General features: G+C 41.9%; 1 protein-coding gene across 2 annotated transcripts; it reads right to left on the reverse strand.

The window, feature by feature from the left end:
* Positions 1 to 1,898: 1,898 nt before the first annotated feature.
* nek1 (NIMA-related kinase 1) lies at positions 1,899 to 21,550 on the reverse strand. 2 transcript variants are annotated; one of them, XM_078259767.1, is made up of 36 exons: positions 21,484 to 21,550; positions 20,933 to 21,081; positions 20,724 to 20,820; positions 20,495 to 20,592; positions 20,211 to 20,294; positions 20,043 to 20,110; positions 19,864 to 19,950; positions 19,311 to 19,365; positions 18,817 to 19,017; positions 18,650 to 18,722; positions 17,155 to 17,306; positions 16,869 to 16,934; positions 16,503 to 16,562; positions 16,368 to 16,415; positions 16,188 to 16,268; positions 15,832 to 16,010; positions 15,629 to 15,751; positions 15,400 to 15,502; positions 13,796 to 13,882; positions 13,076 to 13,159; positions 12,905 to 12,982; positions 12,264 to 12,359; positions 11,951 to 12,169; positions 11,799 to 11,852; positions 11,457 to 11,694; positions 11,063 to 11,191; positions 10,692 to 10,868; positions 9,974 to 10,177; positions 9,773 to 9,878; positions 9,501 to 9,577; positions 9,191 to 9,408; positions 7,577 to 7,734; positions 5,976 to 6,370; positions 5,145 to 5,278; positions 4,242 to 4,374; positions 1,899 to 2,703 (listed from the first exon to the last, which is right to left on the reverse strand). In XM_078259767.1, the coding sequence occupies exons 2-36, from the start codon at positions 21,047 to 21,049 to the stop codon at positions 2,684 to 2,686; spliced, it is 4,299 nt and encodes a 1,432-aa protein (XP_078115893.1). In that variant the 5' UTR covers positions 21,050 to 21,081; positions 21,484 to 21,550; the 3' UTR covers positions 1,899 to 2,683. The 2 variants fall into 2 exon arrangements, with proteins under 2 accessions (XP_078115893.1, XP_078115894.1); XM_078259768.1 differs by lacking the exon at positions 13,796 to 13,882.
* Positions 21,551 to 21,693: the final 143 nt, after the last annotated feature.

A 21,693-nucleotide genomic window follows, 5' to 3' on the forward strand; every position in this document is an offset into this window, starting at 1 on the left:
TGCTATTCCTCTCTGTCCTTTGACTACCAGCCTAAATCAAGTTAAAGTGGATAGTATGGAAGGCCAGAGCCAGCCAGAACCCATACAACACATATTTACAATGTAACCCAACACATAACCCTATGACATGTAATGATTTAATGTAAAATTGACTTAGCATTTGCATATTCAATATGACATACAACGTGCAACCTCAGCTTGAAAATGCATGCTTGGGGTTTACATTTGAAATTTAATGATGCCATCATTTAGCACAGATGACAAAAGTTTGCAGTTTAATTTGAATAAAGGCAGATCCATGCTAGGCTTGCTGTTTGAGTGTCATCCATCAAAGCTAGAAGGCAAGATGTAAATGGGTTGTTGGGAGCAAAATACCTTGTTGTCTTGTTCTGGACTCATAGAATAGAGGAAAAACATTTACAAATTCTTAAATTACTACCACATTAAAGTCAGGATATGCTGCAAAGCTCCTTGGTTTGTTTATCATTATTGGGAAGATGCTACAGTCAACTACTTGGTTATGCTCCATCTCAGAGGAAACACACCTTCTCCTGTCACACTAAATCAGACATGGTGGTAGAACACTGGAGGCTCTTGTTATATTATTCCACAGGGATTGCAACTACAAATAAATCTTGCTAGCTGACAGAAAGGTTAGTGGTCTGTTGAAGAGCTGTGGATATTAATAGTACTCACCAGTGGTCTCTCTCTTTCAAAACTTCACATTTCAAATCCAAGACTCTCAATATAACATGTATCATAATGTAGGACAGCTGATTTGTAAGCACAGATATGTTGACACTTATATACCATACTTTACGGTCATGGGCAGAATATGAAACAATGGTCCCCAGCACCTCTTCTACATTGAGCATACACACAGATTTAAAAGTTTAAAATAAATCTTTTTGTTCTTGGTTTCTGTCTCTTTGTAGTCATTACACATCTGTCTGGTTTTGTGTCTCTTTATCGTCATTTTGGGTCTATGGCTGTTTTGCCCATTTTTGGAGTAGTTTTACATCTCTTTGTACTGTAGTTGCTCGGTGTCTCTTTGTAGTCATTTTGTGTCTCTTTGTAGTCATTATAAGTCTCTTCCTGGTTGGTGGTGTCTCTTCTTTTTAAACCAATGTGCAATATTCTAATCCATGTGCACTTTTCTCAATGCAGTTTTTGACTACTTCATTTATCTATTTATCTTTAGGCACTATATTTATATTTAAATCTTAACTCTCAGACTATACTGATATTGCACTATTCTTTCACTCTCTTCAAATGTTATTGTATATTTTTTGTAAAATTGTAAATTCTATTGTATTATACTGTATACTTAACAGTATTGTTTTCATATTTCTTACCGTCCTGTTTTTAAATGTTAAGTGAGTGTTAAATTCCTTGTTTGTTTACGCAAACCTGGCCAATAAAGCTGATTCTGATTCTGATTATTTAGTATTATCGTTATTATTGTGTGTATGAATGCATGTGTGGAGAGAATGTTTTTTTTTACATTTTTAATGATACAATGACAATAAAGGCATTCTATTCTATACGAGTGATGGGGGGTGGGGGGGTGGGGTGCTGTGTCCAGTAGGCTCATTCAGTAATCCATCCATGCTTACAGTCTACATGGTAGTGAGGTTGAAAGAAAATAAAAGTCCTTAGTTTCTTAAAAAAAAAAAAGAGGTTTATTCATATAAAGATTTACAATATTTAATTTATAATCACATGTGAATTATTGTTAATATTATTGTTAATATTATATATATATATATATATATATATATATATATATATATATATATATATATATATATATATATATATATATATATATATATATATATATACATACATATATATATATATATATACATACATACACACACACACACACACACACACACATACATACACACACACACACACCATTGCTTACATCATCGGTACAACTCTCTGCACCAAACATTCTGACGTGGCCCACTACATCACACCAATCACTCTAATGCCACAGTCTTGCTACAGTACCATGGAAACATATATTCACCCAATTATTTTTGGATTTAATTTGGGTTAAGTGAAACAGTAAGAAATGTGAAAAATGTATTAAGATAATATTTAACGTCTTGTTTGGTGAAAAGAGTTGTAAGAAAAGGAGGTTCAACCGGTTGGGAGTGAAACATGAGGGTGACCTGGTGTATGTTTTGAAGCTGTGGTTGAGTATGTGACAATTAGAAACAGAGCACCTGAGAGAACCAGATCTTTGACCGACAAAATAAAAAGCCACTGTGGATTTTAACCGAACCGACAACAAACTGAAACACAACAGTGTTTATGCTATTAATCCAATGAGACAATACATGTGTGTCACTCATTTACAGATACAGACTTTCACAAACATTTGACAGAACCTTGAAGTTAAACTTTGGTTATTAAGAACGTGGATTTGATAAATGCACTTTTTGAATGAACACTGGTTAGAAAATAGTGTCAGGTGCTGATAGTCAAAAGTATGAAACACAGCCTCGAGTGTACTAGCTAGTCATCATGCAAGTGTGCCTGAAACACTGTTAGATGCATGGCTGCGACACCTCATGCATAGATCCTTCTGCCAATGGTGTGCGTCATGGGAAGACATCAGATAGCTAGCAGATTGTCATAGCTGCCAGCAGCTCCACTGCACCAACAATTATTCATCATCATTATTATCTACAAGAGAGAAGAAAGAGAACCATGTTGGGACAGATAATTAATTAGAGAGGCAGAGTTAATTGGTTTGAGCATGTCTCTTAATAAGAAATGACAAAAGAGAGGCAGATGACTCCAAATTGGCACAGAAATCTGTAGAGACATTTGTGGGTCCCAGATGATGTATTCTCATGACTTTGGTGATCCCATTTAATGGGAACAACAGGCATCAGAAGTGACCTAAAACCCACAGCAAAGTGATGGATAATGTGTGACTGTAGCCAATAGATCATACTGCATTACCACAGTACATTTGTACTCTGTTAGATGCCTCAAAATATACCAAGTGTTATTGCTGTATGGATGGGAGCCATACGATGCATCTTTCACAGACCTTGAGATAGGTCCTCAAGAGAGATATTTGACATTTATCACGCATCCTCCATTTCTTCTACTGAAGACAGTAAAAATAGAAAACTAAAGACTTGTTGGAAAGAGATGTTCAGTGAGAGAATTTCTCAAGACTGCTCGCATCCTGAGGGAAATCTGTCAAACTCAAAATACTCCCCCCTCCCCCGCCCCTTATCTCTTTCTGTATCTGCTGTGGCCCCAGTCTGACAACCGACTCGGCACACAGCGAGAAGAAGCAGACAGACAGCGTTAAGGGTGTGTTTCACATCTACTTAGTCTCTTTATGACTTTGTAGCAATGTGAGAAAAGAGGATAGGATTTGAGAGATTAGATTAAAAGGTCAAATAAATTTCCTAAAAAAAAAAAAAAACCAACAATGTATTGAGTAATACAAAAGTAATCCCTCTCTCAATCATCACTTATGACCCACTAGAAGGGTTTGGTGGTGTCTGTATCTGCAGACACCGTGCCCTCTGCCTGGATTTTCTCTTGCCTTTTTATTTTCCCGTGTGCAGGATGTTTCTGGGTGGTAACAAAGAGACTCTGGGCCCCACGTGGGTGTGTGACCCCCAGCCAATAACAGTGTGCAGGGCGTGCAGCCAGTTCTTACTCCCGACTGCGGTTTTTCCCCCTCAGCGTCTCATATCTACGCATATGTTTTACTGACAGACACTCAGAAACAGATGCTGCATTCACTGATAATCCAACAATGTGGCACCTTGCCGCGGAGGTGTGGTTGGGTTTATTTGTGCTTTAGAATATAACCGCTGCGAAACAATATGAGAAAACCCTTCTATTCCTCTGATTACTGCTTTGTTCGGCGCTCCCTCTCTTTATCCACTCTTTAGCTCGCTCGACCACCACTCTCTCTCTCTCTGGCCGTTGAGCCGGGGAGGAGAGGCGAACTCTGAACGGTGTGATTACAAACCATAAAGCCATACTACCTACATAGTCTACCTTTAGACACTCACTGTACTCTGACACAGCTCTATGCTGTGGGAAAACCATTGAGGACATTTCAATACTGTTGCTGACCAGAACAATTAAAAGAGATACACATGTATTTCTGTGGTTTACACAAGCAACAAGAATAAAAGATAAAGATAAAAATATCTTCAATCAACTAAGAACCAACTACCGTCACTAACCTTCTTGGTATGCGCCATCTGCCATCACTAGATGAAGGATGTTGGGATACAGATGTTGGTGCTCAGTTCCCAGAATGCTTAAGACAAAACTGGAGCCCAGGTCAATATTCTCATCTTCGTCTTCATGCATAGCCTTAAATGCCAAAAAAACAAAAAATATGTTCAATCACTCTTTGGGCCCTATTTTAACGATCTAAGCGCACGGCGTGAAGCGCCTGGTGCAGGTGCGTTTAGGGCGTGTCCAAATCCACTTTTGCTAGTTCGACTGCGGAAAAAAGGGTCCGTGTGCCGGGCGCATGGTTCAAAAGGGTTGTACTTGTGTGTATTGTACTGTGTCTTCATTAATCAGAGGTGTGTTTTGGGCGTAACATGCAATAAACCAATCAGAGATCATCTCCCATTCCCTTTAAAAGCCAGGCGCGTTTGGACCTTGGAGCATTGCTGTTATGGAGGATTTGCACCGTAATATTTTTATTTGTAATCTTCTGCATGTGTGTGTGCTGCTGTGCTCACCTGTGTGTAACAAGCATAGTGTGCACGTGCTGTGCACGAGCCTAGGAGCATTTTACTAATGCTCTGTTAAAATAACAATGAAATGCTGCGCTATTGACTTTATTCCAGGTTTTTGTTGGTAAATGGTGCGATCACTTTCCACTGCCTCAAGATAGCAATACACCAAGAATTCACCTGAACACACCTCCCTGTAAGACCAGCACGCCCATGGGTGCACAGATGGGTGCAGGTGCATTTTCTATTTAAACGACGTGGGCTCTGGACGGTCTTAAAATAGCAAAGACACTTGCGTCGGGCTTTGCGCCGCACTGCGCTGGGTGCTAGATAGGGCCCTTTATGTTGCAGCATTTAGCGGTGTTAACCTTTAAAAAGATAAGAAAAGTTTCATACCTTAATCTTATTGTAAGCCTCGATGAACTTCTCAAAGCCCATCTGCTGCTCCAGATTGAAGCGAAGTTCTTCCAGACGACTGAAGATGCTGTCATGATGCACAGCCTCTCCGCCCTGGTCCTCTCCACTGCCATCTATAGGATGGGGCAGCAGCATGTATCACCTCTCACAATCCTGTTAGACTTTGGGTCTTCATCACTCTGAAGGTGCTTTGTTTGCAAAAATACTCCTATTTATTACACGGCCAGTTATTAAAAGTATGAATCATCTGACATAAAATATTCATTCAAGACTTTTTAAGCTGAAGTAGTTTGCAAGCTTTCTCCAAATTACCGTGTAGCAAGACCATGAGAATGTCACACAAAAGTGGTAAATGAATGTTTGTTCTTACATTAAAATAACTAATACTAACTGAATTAAAATAGGGCTGCAAAGATTAATCGATTTGTTGTCAACCAATAACTTAATCGACAAGTATTTTGATAATTGATTAATCTATTAAAAAAAGAAAGAAAGATAATTCTCTGATTCCAGCTTCTTAAAAGTGAATATTTTCTAGTGTCTTCTCTCCTCTGTGGTAGTTGGTAGTTGGTAGTAGTCTGTGGCTGAATATCTTTGAGTTGCGGACAAAGCAAGTCATTTGACGAGTCATCTTGGGCTTTGGGAAACACTGATGGACATTTTTCACCATTTTATGACATTTTATAGACAACTAATCGATTAAATAACCAACAGATTAACCGACAATGAAAATAATCATTAATTGTTGCAGCCCTAAATTAAAATCCTTGAATCAGCTTTTATTTCACCAACTCGTAACATTCCTGGTACCTGACTGCCACTCCTCATTGAGCGGGCTGTTATTACTGTGGCTCCTCTCTCCCACACCATTAGTGAGCAGCTCCCCTGCTTCATCATCGCCAGGACTCCCATTAGAGCATTCCTCATCCTCGTCCTCCTCCTCATCCTCCTCCTCCTCGCCTTCTTCTTCCTCCTCCTCCTCTTCATCGTCGTCGTCGTCGTCGTCATCTACAGCCATCCGATTGTTGTCCTGATCGATCTCAGCTGCTATCCTGTTGAACAGTACTTGGTCTTCGCCATCTGGACGGTTCCCATTAAAGTCTCCTGCACCAACCTCTGGAGTGTTTCTCATTAGGTCGCTCTCTTCTTGGAGCAGCCTCTCCATAGAGGCCCGGATGTCCCGCAGGTCTTCATCCTCATATGCACTAGGGAACAGGGAATATTGTTGTTACACACAGGATGCAATCAAACGGCTGTTTTGGTTGTTTTTTTTATGTGATAAAACCATAAGCACATACTTTACGCTACACCCCAACACATCGCTTCCTAGGAGCCCTCCATAAGCTCAGGTACTTTCCCCATTTTCTAGTACAGGGGTCAACATTTTTTAGGCCAAGGACCCCTCAGTTGAAAAAGAGATTGCGCAGGGACCCCTTACTACATATATTGTATAAAATAGGAATATAAAATATAAATTGCATATTACACTGGGCCTACAATACACACATACCTTTTTATGGGGCATACAATACTAAGGTATTAAAATAATAATTGTTGACATATTCATATATTTATACATCATGTTTTAATGTTCGATTGAGGCACAATAACTATATCTGTGGATGGCTATGTAAGCCTGTCATCAATGTTGTGTACATTATAAAAAAAAAAAAAAAGATTTATCTTTACAAATAATATGTTGGATTCAAGTTTTTATTTTTATTTTTGTATTTTAAACAATTAAACAATAATTTGGTGGCCCCCCTGCAGCAACTCTGAGGACCCCCTTGGGGTCCCGGACCCGCTGTTGAATATCTATGTTCTAGTATAAACATCCAATCTGGCAAACGTTTGTATGACATCTTTTCAAATGCTGCGACCCCTAGCCCTCTCACAAGCCCACTGCTGGATTGACGGCAGCCCTTCATTCCTCCATCCTCTTAACATAATCTGTCTGGCTATCATTAAACTAGTCTGGACCCAGCTTCTTATGGGCTTATCCATCCCACTTAGGATGGACCCATCTCCCAGAACCAATCATTTTGGGCTGAATGGAACCTGGGTCCCTGCAGTCTGACATAGGTTATCATGTATCCTGGTCCAGAATTCCTGGACCTTATCACAGGACCATAGGACATGATGTCATTGGTCCTCCTCTGTCTTACATTTCCAACAATTTGATGCAAATGGCTGTATTTAAAAGTTTCTTAGCAAAATGAAACCTGTGCCATTTTCTAATCTTGTCTCTCATGCCTAGAAAATGATTGACAGAAGAATAGGGGTAAGGCAAGATATCGGTCACCATTAAAATGACCAGCCATTTTTAGACTGCAGCAGCTTATGATTATGATCTGACAGTGTGGCCCCAAAGCATGTTTTTGCTTGTAAGATTTCATCTGCGTTTGTCTTACTCTTCGGTCTCTGACTGCTCGTCATCTTTCGCTGCATCCTCCAGGTCCTCGATTTCCAGGTTGTTGTCTGGGGCAACATTAGCATCACTCGCCCCTGCAGAGTCCTGCTGAGAGCTGAACAGACGACTGAGGTCTGGGAGAGAGCATGTCCGCAGCATCTGAGAGTACAATGCAAACAGAGCGACATGTTTAATACTTTGATGGGCTCAGACAGGAAGACTTGATCAAGTCAAGTCAATTATATCATTACATCATTTATAGTAAGCAACAACCTAGTCTCGCTTTGCCAGACCCTCCTCCAAAGTGCGCTGAAGGAGATTCTGGCTAGTCCACATAGCATTCGGGGATGGGAGAAAAACGTGCTCTGGTTTAATGGCATTTCTTTAAACCAATCAGAAAATCATCACAGAGCCGCTGCAAAATAGTTGTGCAACAGAAAACTCAGATTGGACAGATAGTCTAGCTAGCTGTCTGGATTTACCCTGCAGAGATCTGAGGAGCAGTTAACCATAGTCCTCACAAATCCACTGGAGGTTAGAACGCCAACACAGAGAAAGAGGAAGGAAACGGACTACATGCATCCGGCGGAATTTCCTGTGGCCCCGGAGCAATCCCTGAAGTGGAACGTCAAGGTTATATACTAGAAACAACCAAACCCTAAAAAGAGCACACTAACAAAACCTACCACATTCATATTCTATGCAGCTCTTTAAGTGGAAATAATGTTGGGCTAGGTTTTGCAGATCCCACTGTCCCTGATGAAGGTTATGAAAGATATAGGTTGATGGATGCTGCTTCTGTTCTATCAGACCTATCCACTGCAGGTTCAGCCCATGTGATTAATGGCTCTGGCTTCATTCATTAATAAAGAAGACTGATTTCCTACCTAAAAATACCACACAAGACTCGACATCACACCAAGCACAAGAACAATTCAACCCGTTCACCGGATCACATCAAACAGTCTGGATGAACAGAAGCACATTTTCAGAATAAATCCTGACATCCGGCATGTGGCTCACGCGCTGAATGACAGGTCTCTGTGTGTGTTCTCATTCTCAAAATCTGGTAAGAGCAAATGATGTTTAACCATGTATCCAGCTTATTTAAATAGCTTGCGTTACTCTATTGTGTGAACAGTTAACTTCATTGATTATTTTATCTGCCGTTTTTTTTTGTTGCAGGGTGCAAATGTTCCACCAAAAAACAGGTTCCTTCCTCTGACTATTTTGCAGAGCCACCGTCGGTGCGTCCTGAACTTAGCTCCGCCCAAGACGATTATGATTGGTTTAAAGAAATTCAAACAACCCAGAGCGTTTTTTTTCTCCTGTCCCAGAATGTATGTGTGATGTAGCCACACTTTACTGTGGAGATGAAGTCCCTTTGGATCGACTTGCAGACACCATTTCATCGTGTCATTAGGGCCAGAGGAGAAGGTTGAGCTCCTCCTCCATTTCTTCTCTGTAAAAACTAAAGCCGTTTACACAGGGCTGTGGAGATAGGTCTGCAATTGCGACATCAAACATAGATCCCATGTGACACCATTAGACCTGTCCTCATAATGCTATGTCATTTCCTGTATAAAAACAAAACAAAAGCTCAGCCAGTAATCACCTTGGGGTTATTGGCGTCAAACATGCCCGTTGAGAGACCAATGAGGAGGGCGTCATGGTGTTTGGAGCGCAGAGGGGAGACAGAGCGTGAGCGAGAGGCCAGAGAGGAGGATGATTCATCCATGGAGGACTGGGCTGAGAGGAGTGCAAGGGCAGCAGTGCGTCGGTGGGCTGGGGAACACAACTTTATAAACAGGGGCTCCTCACATTGTGTGAAACCTGGGAGATGGAGGCAAAGGGAAGATTTAATTAAGATAATAATCACGCTGAAAAAAATAAAGTGGCTGTGACTCACTAAACCTCAACCTCACCGGAAGATTCAGTTGGTTTCTCTGCACTCTTCTCAACATCCTTAGTGTCTGCTGGTCTTGTACCGCCCTCTGGTGGCCTATAAGAAAAATACACTTTAGCTCCACAAACATGCATGATGTCTTCAAATGTAATAAAGAAATTGTTCACGCCAAGAAATATGGGTCCAACAAGTTTAAACTAAATATTGGGGTGAGTAAACAATGGCTGAATTTTCATTTTGGTGTGCGAATGTCTTCTTAATATAAAGAGAAAACAAAAGATGAACAGTCACATTGGCTGCTGGGCTTCATGCTCCCATGCCTGCTGCACACCAGCTGGGGGTTGTGAGGCCTGTTTAGGTGTCTCTTCCAAAACCAGGGACTCCATGTCTGCTGGATCTGGAAGAATTCAGACCAGACAGGATTGCATTAGGCTTTTAAAAAAATGTGGAGCTGAGATATTCAATCAATGTCAGGTTAAGTGTCACACTAACCCTGAATCTCAGTGAGGTTGGGTGGCAGTGTCACTCGTTCTACAGCACCGGCCACAGACATTTCCTGATGCGAGGCCTCTGTGGAGTCTGCACTCTCCTTCTGAACCTCTGGGCTCGGAACCCCAGCAGGCGGCGTTGGCTTAGAAGGCAACGCTTCTTTAGGCGTCTTCAAAATCTCAGCTGCTGCTGTCAGGCTCGGCTTATCTAGGGAGAATATGGCATCATCGGTAAGTGAATATACTTCTAGTACATCTTAACAATTTATACATTTTTTGAAATTTGAAAAAGTAAAAAGTAAACCATTTAAGAACATGGGCAGCACGGTGGCCCAATGGTTAGCACTGTGGCCTCATAGCAAGAAGGCTCGAACCCTGGTCGTCCCAGGCCTTTCTGTGTGGAGTTTGCCTGTTCTTCCTGTGTCTGCGTGGGTTTTCTCCGGGTGCTCTGGTTTCCCCCACCACTAAAAACGTGTTCCCCTCCCTCTCTACTGAGCTGATGTGTGGTGAGCGTCTGGCGTCGTAAGGCTGCCGTGCATCACCCAGGTGGGTGCTACACATTGGTGGTAGAGAGTAGTCCCCCCCCCCCCAAGTGCTTTGAGTGTCTATGATAAAGCGCTATATAAATGTAATGAATTATTATTATTATTATTATTATTATTAAGAAGGGTCCGTCACGTCCACATATTGACATAAATAAAGAAGACTGAATGAAGACTAACCAGGGCTGGACAACTCTTCCTCCCAGATGGTGACACTCTCCAGCTGCTGGGTGAGAGGCTGAAGCTCTGCCTCCTGAAGTACTCTCAGCACCTGAGAGTCTGGACTCGCTCTCCACACCTTCCTAGGAGCTTCGTCCTGTAGCCTACCCATCTGTATAACTTCACCCACTGTTTGCTCTGAGACATAACACACACACACACACACACACACACACACACACACACACACACACACACACACACACACACACACACACACACACACACACACACACACAGAGAAAGAATTAGACTTAGATTATTTTATATGCACACTGCAGATGGTTGTGATTTCTCTTTTTTTGTGATCGCTCAGGGAGAAGGTAACTCACCGATGGTCCTGATGCATGTCTCCTCCAGAGTTTGTTGGGCTACAGAGAGGACAAGTGGAACTCCTCCTGCCTCCCACTTCTTCCTGTCTTCACCAGAGGATGGTCCATCTTCTGAGGACACTGAGGTAGCTGGTGAGGGAATGTTGGGGGGAGAAGCTGAGCAAAATGTCTTCTAAAACTTTTAAATAGAAGCACTAATGTGTATAAATGCCTTGCAAAGCAAATTTAAAGTGAGCATGAAATTTCTGCTCGCATGCGGTATTATTACTTAAGTATCTCTTTTAATTCTAAATCAACAAACACTACAAAAGACTACACTATTAATATACCGTAAGTGTGCCATCATGTACACAAAATGGTAAAAAAATAATCTTGTAAATTTGGCTGGACGTACTGGCTGTGGTTAAGGTTTCCTCTAAGGTTTGCTGAGCCACAGGGAGTACAGGCAGTTCTGCTGCATCCCACTTCTTCCGGTCTCCGTTTGAAGAGGGGCGTTTCTCTGCGTCGGACTGGTTCTGGTGGGGAGCAGGAATTGGTTCTGCAGGGAGTGGAAGTGACTCCTCCAGCTCCTCCACTGGACTCTGGGCTTTTAGGTTCTGGTTAAGTCTGCGTAGAATCTGCTTTTTCTCACTCTGTACCATGGGAAGCATTGAGTAGTATTATCTTTCTAAATATTGACTCAGGGAAGATTCAGAAATCCTGCCATTTTAGCACACGGTTACTTTAATACACTCACCTGGATGGCGGTATCAGTCTCAGGCTTGGCCAACTTTTCTTTTAGTGGAGTAATCTGCCAAACACAAAATGCAAAATTGATATAGCTCAGGAGTACATGCTCAAACAATACTATGACGTAGGGTGTGATAGACTTTGTAAATGTATACTGACTGCTCCGACATTCTTCAGGGCAGCGGTCATGGATATAGCTGGGGTGGAGGGTTTGGTTGCAGGCAGGACTGGAGCTTTGGCAGCTGGGTCTGGCTGAGAGGGACTGGGCTGTGGAAGAGGACTGTCAGAGGTAGATGATACTGCTGCTACTGCTGCTACTGCTGCCACCGCCGCTAAGTTGCCTGCTGCCATGCCAACCTTCACCCCCCGAGCTTCAAGCTTCAACAATACACAATAATCGAGATTAGACTCAACTAATGCACCAAATAAGGCCAAATAATGGTAAAAATGTGCAAAGAATGATAGAGCTTACATGGTCCTCCCAAGCTCTCTTTTCTCTCTCAAATGCTTCTTTCCTCTTCTTCTCTAGTTGCTCTCTCAGAACAGCAGCACGGGCATTTGCTTGGGCCTGGCGGGATACATATATATACACACGCAAATGAAAAAGAATGAGGCTATGGCCAACCATTTTTTTTGGGCAATGAAAATAACAGTTCCATCCAATTGCAGTCTATTTCAGAGGTGAGCAAATGATTGCATCTCAGTTGACGACTTAATAGCATCTCAATAAGATAAATTGGATTCCTATCTCACTCAGATTTCACACTTAGTGTCTGTAGTTAGAGCAGAATGCAGCAGCGAGGCTTTGAAAGGTATTAGCCTTGTTTTATTTGCGCTACGCTGGTTGCCAGGTAATTGTAGAATTGATTATAGGATTGTACTGCCTACAGGGCTCATGCTGGGCGAGTATCAAGCTACATCTCTGACCTTCTAATCCTGATTAAAAACAACCAGGAGAACAAGTCACAGGCTCAGGTAACCTGGAAGGGAGCTGCTGCTCTTTTGTTATTACCTGCTCAGTTGTGTCATTGTGTCACTGATTTAACTATGTTCTTCTTGCTATCATCTAAATGTTGCATATTGTGAAATGTATTATTTTCCAGGCAGACTCACTTTTAAAGCTTCTATCTTCTTTCTCCTGAGCTCTGCTTCCTCGCTGGACTCCTGGCTGTCAGAACCATCACTGTCATACTGAAACGCAGCAGCCAGGAGATGAAATGTTGGAGAGAACTGAAAACACTCATTAAAACGGTGCTCTCAGAATCTGAGAGTGGAAGACTGTACCTTCTCTCCTCTGAGTCGGGCTTTGATCTGCTGACGCTCATTGAAGTTCTGCAAGCGGATCTGCCTCAGTCTCGACAAGTACTCCTGAGAACAAATACAGAAATGTTACATACTGTATGCTCGACATGTCTGCACAGATGACAGAGATGCTCAGACACAGAGGCAAAGTAGAATAAAGCATTGATAAATGTGGTTACAATCATACAAAAACAATACTGCATACACAGGGAGCACTTTTAACAAAGTATTACTTAAAACACAATATGATGATAGCATATGTACATTTACACATCAGCCATTCAGCCAGAATAAAAATAAATTTTTTTTTGCAGTTAACAATAAAGATGCATATATTTATATGTACTCCATTGAAAGCAACAAAAAAAAAAGCTGCAATACACAACTCAAAACTGAGGTGGTGTGGTTATTTGAAATGGGACATTATGCACAATAAACAAAAAAACAAACAATGGTTATATTTTGTTTGTGAATAACAACAGCCATTATTGGGAGGCAAATCAAAAATTACAAAATGGAACAGCTCACTGGACAGTGGAACACCACGTGATGTGCAAGGAGTGGGCATGAGTTTGAGATGCTGGGTTGAATTATGGGTGTCAAAGGGAGTTTTGTGCAGATATATGAAGGACGCCGAGCCAAGCCAGACGTGCTATGAGTGAGGTGTAATGTAAGGCTGGGCATTCAGGCCTGGGCTCCTACCTCCTCCTCTTTGTTGGCTTTGGGTCTCCTGCACCGAATCGAACCAGCCCGGCTTCCATAGATTGCTGCCAGGTTTTGACGAGTACCCTGTTTACCGTTCAATTTAACCACATTTTTTTTTAAAAAAAAGGTCGTAGCCCCTAACATCTAACTGCAACAACATGAGCTGGGGCCAGGAGGTAAACCTGCATTGATCAATATTTTTTAAATTAACATTGAATCAAATCACTTCATGTAAATTGAAAAGCAGTCATTCATAATAATGAACCCACAGAGAATGATCAGCCACCTCTGCAGCTCTACATAGTATTTTAGTCCATTGTTTTGGTTTTACAGCGTACAGATTAACTCTTTGATTTAGTCTCACTACTCTCATCAACCCCCCCCTTTTCCTGCAGCCAGTGATGGAGTACTCAACTTGGACTCGCGCACTGATGACTGGGTCTTAGACTGGAATTTGATGATTTATAGGACTCAAAACCTGGAAGTTTCTGACTACTTTTATTTGTAGTAGTTTGGTTTTTTTGTAGTGCTGCTCGAGTCTGACTCAAGCCGCTATTCTCTGGACTCATGATTCGACTTGAAATAGAACTCAGGTAATGGTGACTAGACTCGGACTCGACTCTTCTTTGGTGACTCTGACTTGGACTCCGATTCCAACACTGGGTAGGTCACCTGGTAGAGCGCGCCCCCATATAAAGAGGCTTAGTCCTCGACGCAGCAGCCGCAGGTTCAACTCCGACCTGCGGCCCTTTGCTGCATGTCATTCCCCTTCTCTCTCTCCTTTCATGTCTAAGCTGTTCTATCGGAAATAAAAGGCCTAAAATGCCTTTCGAAAACAAACAGACCGCAACAGAGCCTTGACACACTAACTTTGTCTGATGGATTTATCTTTTCATACAACAGTCTTTTTGGCCTCTCAGCCACTCCATTACTTTGGCTCAATGCTACTCAGGCCAATACAACAGGCTTGTGTGAGCTCATGGTGAGAGCAGGCTGTTTATACAGTAGTTGGACATGGGATTGACAGTGAGAGCTGTCAACCTTACAGACCAGCAAACCAAAACAATGAGCTGAAACCTGGCTGATGCGCAGTGGGTTTGGCAGTACGAGCAACCATTTAACGATACATAGAGCAATCTGATTCAGTCAGTGTTCAATGGAGCCTGAAGATTCATATTTGCTAGAGATACATCAGTGTTCATGCCCAGTATGGGAGGGGTTGTAACTATGATAGAAAAGGTTCCGTATTTCAGAAACGGCACTAAATACTCAATAGTAGGGGTGTTGAAATGAATCATTGCATTGATGCATCGCGATGCAATAATTATTGCCTACTGAGGTTGCTTTTTTTGTTTTTGCCTTTTGTCTGCTGTGTTCAGACTCCGCTATATTCAGGAAGTGTCTTTTATAAGATCAGATGCAATAAAAATGAAAGTTCATATATATGTGACTGCTTGATGATCCATCGTGATGCATCGGGATATCAAATCGTATCGTTGACAGGATAATCAAAATCGAATTGAATCGTGAGACCAGTGAAGATTCACACCCCTGCTCAAAAGGTTACCCTTAAAATCATCAGTATAAGTCAAACCACGTACCAGCTGTCCCTCAGCGCGAACTTTGTTGAGCATGGCTTCTCTCTTCCGCTGTAAAAACTCCTCAACCTGATAGGCTCGTCCAGCAGCAGCATGACCGCGCGGCCTGAAAACAGAATGCGGTTATTTACTACTACTACTACTTTCCACACTATGAAAAGCACAAGGATGTAGAGTTTAAATCCAGATGTGTAGGGTCATTTTCTGATTGGGAAGAAGCTGCTTGACTGACCTACTAACATGGGCTGGTTTAGGAACGTGCTGCAGCCTCTGCAGTTCCCTCTTGATTACGTCGGGGTTTAGGAGTCGAGCAGGGCCATTGGGCAGCACTGGGCCAGCAGCAGCCGGTACACCTCTTACACACAGAGGCGATGCCATTAAAACAATTATTCAACACACCTAAATCCCCTTAAATACAAAGACATGTAAACTTACCGAATGGGACTGCCTGGTCCTGCTGAGGATCCCTCTCTGCTGATGACTTTAGGCTGTGGTTTAGCCATTTGGTCCAGTGCAGCGTGGTAATGTTCGTACGGGGTTTTACTTGGGAGACAGGCAGGAGTAGGACCCTGAACAGAGCTTGGGACAGCCCTCTTTCCAGCACCGACAAAACACTGAGTTAAGGGGACAAAAGGGTGGTTGTGAGTCTGAAGCAGGAGATGTATGATACGAGTACAACTGATTTGTAATGTTACAATAATGCAATCCAAAAATGTAGAAATACTTTGAATGTAAAAAGGTGGCATAAGTAACATTTTGTATCATGAAAAAAGGAAATGGGCATCCATTACCTTCCTCTCTGGGCTGCTGCCTCCACTGGAACTCAAAACATGCTTCCAGCCTTGTTCTCTGGCTTGGTTTATACGATTGATCTGTTATAGATCACAGGATCATCAGTTTTTCAGTAATTGACTTGACACATAAAAGAAGAGAAATATACTGTACCCACAAGGAGCAAATTTAACACCTACCTTTTCTTTTTCATATCTCTTCATTTGCTCCGCTTTCAACAGGAACATCTAAAGGCAACACAGTTGTTACACTTTCAGTGGTTTCCTTTTCTTTTAGAAACTTTACAGGAGAGACGTAACAGTGAGTGCACCCACCTGCTCTCTCTGTTTTCGTTCTTTCTCAATCAGCTCCATCCTTTTCTTTCTGATGCCATCCTGCAGCATGAGGCAAAAGCATCTCAATCAAAAAGAGACATCTTAAAGAAACCCGCTTTGAGGCAAGAGGCAGCAGGACTGCTCTGTCACTGGGCAGGTAGGTGAGGAGGGAAATGTTGGTTAACAGAGAAAGCTAAATCAGGCAGAACACTCCGAATGGGCCGTGAGCAGAAAACAGGTGAATATAGGGATCAAGGGTAATGAGAGGGAGGAAGGAAAAATGCTGGTCGAAAGGGACCTTGATGTGTGAGTAAATGGGGAGAGAAAAAGGAGTAAATTTGAGTCATGAGGCGCTCTCAGCTGTACCTCATGTTTTTTCCTCTCTTGCTCCACTTGACTCACTCTTCTCTGGGGGGCTGCTGGGAGAGGGGCCTAAGCAACATATGACACTGGGATTCAGAGGTTGCCAACACACAATCACACAATGACACACACACACACACACACAATGACACACACACACACACACACACACACACACCCCCCTCAACATCAAATAGAGCTTTTTTTTTACACCCAGAGCACACAAAAAAGTCATAATTGAAGCTCAAAAATCACAGCAACTTGACATCAATTTCAACAATCTACTAACCGCTTTATGCTTTACAGCTAGTTTCCTCTCTGCAGGCTTTTTGGCTGCATCGGACACCTTCCTCACAGTTAAAGGCACTCCGTATTTGCTGGCTGGTTTGGTAATCTTCTGGGCTGGGGTGAGTGGTATGGAGCCAGGGGCGGGACGCTTAGCTAGTCACACAAGTAAAAAGTATTTAAACATTTATCCAAATCAGTATTCAACAGCAAATACAATGTGCAATGCAAATGAATAAACAAGACATCCAAATTATTGTTTAGTGGGGTCTACTCACTGGTCTCCACAGAATAACAAGTAAAGGAACATTTTATCAGGAAAGTGCAATTCCATAATGTTATTCACACTATAGTTGAAATGCACTTAGCATTTCAAACCTCTGGCCAGCATTACCCCAACAAATCATTATATGTGGAGCACGAATTAAATGTAGGCCTTAGTACGACTACTGTAAATTTGTCACCTATGTCATACCTATGTCATAGAGCGGTACAATTAAAAGACACAGAAACAAAAACAAAACTTTTCCAAGTTCTATTCATGTGTCTCTTTGTTAATTGTTTACTCTCTCCAAATATATGTCAAATAACAATTTGAGTATTTTTGTATTAAAATCCTGCTCTTTTCCCATCCTTAGGGCAACTAGCTAACTCCGCCCATCATACTGTATAAAACCACACTTCACAGTTAGCTCATGGGTCATAGCAGCTGGCAGAGTGATATCATAGTAGAATGAGTGTGTTTGGATATTAGTCTGTGTACATTTCCAAGAGTGGTTCAGATCTAGGTTATTCATTTCTCCCTTATCCTTCATCTCCTGATGTAAACATGCGGGTGAGGGAGGCGTGGGTTGAGGCTCAGCTTTGTATCACTTCTTATGAGCTACACCTACGCTTTTAAGTCATCCAATCAAATCGGAACCATTTCAACAAAGCCCTCTCGTAACTATACCTCAGCCATATGTTAAAAGCTAAAGATGCTCTAACTGTTGTTTAACTGGGACTTACTAATTTGAACTCATTGAACATAATAGTTGGGTTAAAGCCCCTATGTGTAATATTTTAGATTTTTTTTTTTGATGTAATGACTCCTAGTGGTACTAGCTAAAAAGAAACTGTGGCAGACAGCATTGCACGAAGTTAAGCATTTAAGAGTTTTTCTATTGGTTGTAATGACACGCATTTCTACTTCTGCCTCACAGGACAGGATAGCCGTGCCGAGCCATGCTGCTGTGGTCCTGCTTGGTAGCACGGCCGACCACGGACAACAAGGTCTTCTCCCCTTAGCTGTGTCCTCAGCAGCTAAACTCAAGTGTGTCTGTGCTGGAGACTAAAGAGAAAGTTCTTCAAAGGATCTCTGTTTTCAGCTTGGAGTACTTTTGTCTTCCACCTGAATCTCTCTGGTTCCTGTTTGCACTTTCAGATATCAAGCGGCTCATCATTCATGGCATGGCTATTGCTACTACCTCCCCAATTATGGAATAACCCCATTTGCTTACCTGGTGGCCCCTGCACCACACCCACTTTAGGCTGCTTGTGAAGAAAAGTATGGCAGAATTCCTGAGCAATGATCTGGAATCAGTAGAGAATACATGTTTGTTTCTTTAACTGAACACAGTCTGGTTAATGCAAATAATTCAGTCTGTAAGACAACTGTGTGCTTCACCTGTGGTGTGAGGAACCTCTCTATCCTACAGGCCAGGAAAGGTTTGTCCAGTATGCTGCTGACTGAGGGCCTCTCTCTCGGGCTGCGTTTGAACAGCAGTGCCAAGAGAGAGCGCAGTTCTTGGGAGTAGTGAACAGACACGGGAGGGTATGAGCCACGGATGATCTTCAGAACTAGGTTCTTCATGTTGCCAGCCTCAAACTGAGCAGAAATACATGTAGAACACTTTACTGAGGGCAATCATACTCAATCTTAGGCAATGATAGATCAAAGCAGGGGTTTTTAAGGGAGTGGTTGAGACTATAAAGAGTTACAGATTTGATTATGAGACTCTCAGGAAAAATGACTCTGCCCTTGAAACTTAGTTGGCCAACCGTTAAACCATACAGTACATACAGGGAAGAGATCAAAGCATGTGAGAGAGCATTGCAATGCTGCGTAGGATACATTACAGCTACATTAATTAGTAAACAGCTCACACACAGAATACTTACTGCATGCTTTAGAGTGCACATTTCATATAGGACACACCCTAGGGCCCAAATATCACTGCAGAGGGAGGGAAAGTAGGGAAAGTGAGAGGAGAGCACACAAATGGACAGGCAGGGATAAGTTCTGGGGCAGCTTTACATTCATTGAATAAAGTATTAACAGTCTCTTGCAATGCTTTTCCTTTCTTTATCATTAAATGAAAGGAAAAAAGGATTTTAACATTGCTGTGAAAACTCCACAAGGGACATTGATATACTGCTAAATTTACATCATTGGTTGCAACTAAAGTGGATTAGATTACATGCATTATTAAAATAGTTAACGGAAATCAATACTAGCTTCCTGCTGTAGCTACAGACAAGCAGGTTCACTCAATTAAGAGGAGACATGATACCTTTACATCACCCAGAGGCCAATAGCTGATCCTGCATGACTCACAATTTGGTGGGACACAATTTGGATTGCAAATTCCCCTGGATTTTTATTAAATATTCATATACACCACAAGTGAGACAAACACAAAAACCATGGTATTCCACAACATCAAGTTAGTACCTTTTGTTGTTGTACGGTTTATTTTCGCAGATCTCTGGTGATAGGTAATATGGTGTGCCTATACATGTTCTTGCCAGTTCTACAGTGCTGAAAATGAGAAGAGAATGATTGTGCTTAACTATTCCCAAATCTTGGTTTTGTAGAGATCTGCAAATCTCTTCAGATGACATTTCACATACCTGTTCAGCACCCTTGCAATTCCAAAGTCTCCAAGCTGTACAGTCCCAGCTTTTGTCAAAAATATGTTCTATGAAGACATTATGAAAATACAGATAAATAAGGCAATACATGACAAGTAAACAACTTATAATCACTGAGGGAACACTGTGTAATGCATGAAGCAATACCTGTGATTTGATGTCCCTGTGGAGGATTTTACGATCATGCACATGCTTCAGTGCCAGGCAAATCTGCACAAACCAATCCAAGATCTAGGAAAGGGAGAAGATGATAACACCGCATTATACAGTATCAACTTCCTACAGTATATACATCATTTGTAATGGCTGAACAACCCAAGGAGAGTCTTAATACATTTTCAAAGAAGAGGATAAAGATGTGAAACAGCACCAGTAAATATGATCAATTCAATCCACACGTGCATGCCTGTGTCAAAGAACAAGTGGCTTACTTGTTCTTCTGAGAACAGTACTCCTTTCTGAGAGTTGATCTTCTTAAAGAGGTCTCCACCCTCACAATAATCCATCACAATGTACAGGCAGCCCCCCTCTAAAAACAGTTGTATAGGACATTCAGAAAAGGCATTACAGCTTATATTGTGTCCATCTGCATATAATTGCATAAGATTAACTCTGTGGTTCTTTCACCTAATGGCTAAGATCTTTGGATTGTGTGAATACCTTCAAAAGACTCCTTGTACTGGACAATGTTGGGATGACTCATGTTGGCAAGAACAGCAACCTCTTTCCGAGATTCCTGCCTCTCTTTACTTGGCATCTGTCAGAAAAAAAAAAGGAACAGAGAATGGAGGGATGGAGCAAGGTAGCACAAGGGAGCTCACTTAACAGTGACATGTGAAGCTTGTGTAACATTATGCATAGGCTCTTACTGCAGATATGCCAATCTCCTTGATGACATATTGGCGTCCATCCTCTTTGGATTTGACTAGGATGGCCTTTCCAAACGACCCTTCCCCAATTTTCTTCACCTTTTCGTACTTGTCCATGTCAGTGGAATGACTGGCTCCTCATGCTGGGTCTGCAAAGAAATCAAGGAGCATAACGTTATTGCAAAGCTCTGCTGAGGCTGGAGCTTATTAGGCTTTCATCATAAATAAGGATTAAATGTCGGTAGTTTTGTAATGTTGTTCACTTCAGTAATCATGATTGTGTGTTGTTTTTAAATACACAGTAATGTGTCTGACAGAAAAGCATCTCTTTTCTCAGACGGGCTGTGATGCTGAGACAACACACAACTGGTAGCAATAGCTAACGTTACCGTTTAGCTAGACGAAAAAGTCCAGCAGTAATAGCTACCCTACATAAAAAAAATAATGCCCTGTCACTGTCAGTGCACACAACACTGAGTAATACTATTATCGTAGTTAGCTTACTAGGTAGCGGTATGTAAATTATATCAGGTGGCTAATACTTGGCTTACCATTAGTCTTTTTCGCTGTTGTCTCACAGAGGTTGTGATACATGCTACTGCCCTCGCGCTCTCTATCTATCTACAGCTCTCTCTTTGCTGCATTTTCATTGGTCACCTTCCTATTTCTCGATCGTGAATTGGTTTATAACAGCTGTCCATCATTTTTCACGGTGAATGACGGTCGTAGTCTCCACCCCCAATGGTACTGTTGCTGTGGAC

This window comes from Sander vitreus, chromosome 9, assembly GCF_031162955.1.
Source record: "Sander vitreus isolate 19-12246 chromosome 9, sanVit1, whole genome shotgun sequence".
Taxonomy (NCBI): domain Eukaryota; kingdom Metazoa; phylum Chordata; class Actinopteri; order Perciformes; family Percidae; genus Sander; species Sander vitreus.

Excerpts from the sequence above, each read along its gene's own strand:
- nek1 (XM_078259767.1), bottom strand. The coding sequence starts at position 21,049 with ATGGACAAGTACGAAAAGGTGAAGAAAATTGGGGAAGGGTCGTTTGGA. Across the intron at positions 13,160-13,795 it reads AAGCCAACAAAGAGGAGGAG|GAGTACTTGTCGAGACTGAG; the intron begins GTAGGAGCCCAG and ends ATTTGTTCTCAG. Across the intron at positions 12,983-13,075 it reads CCCGACTCAGAGGAGAGAAG|TATGACAGTGATGGTTCTGA; the intron begins GTACAGTCTTCC and ends GCTGCGTTTCAG.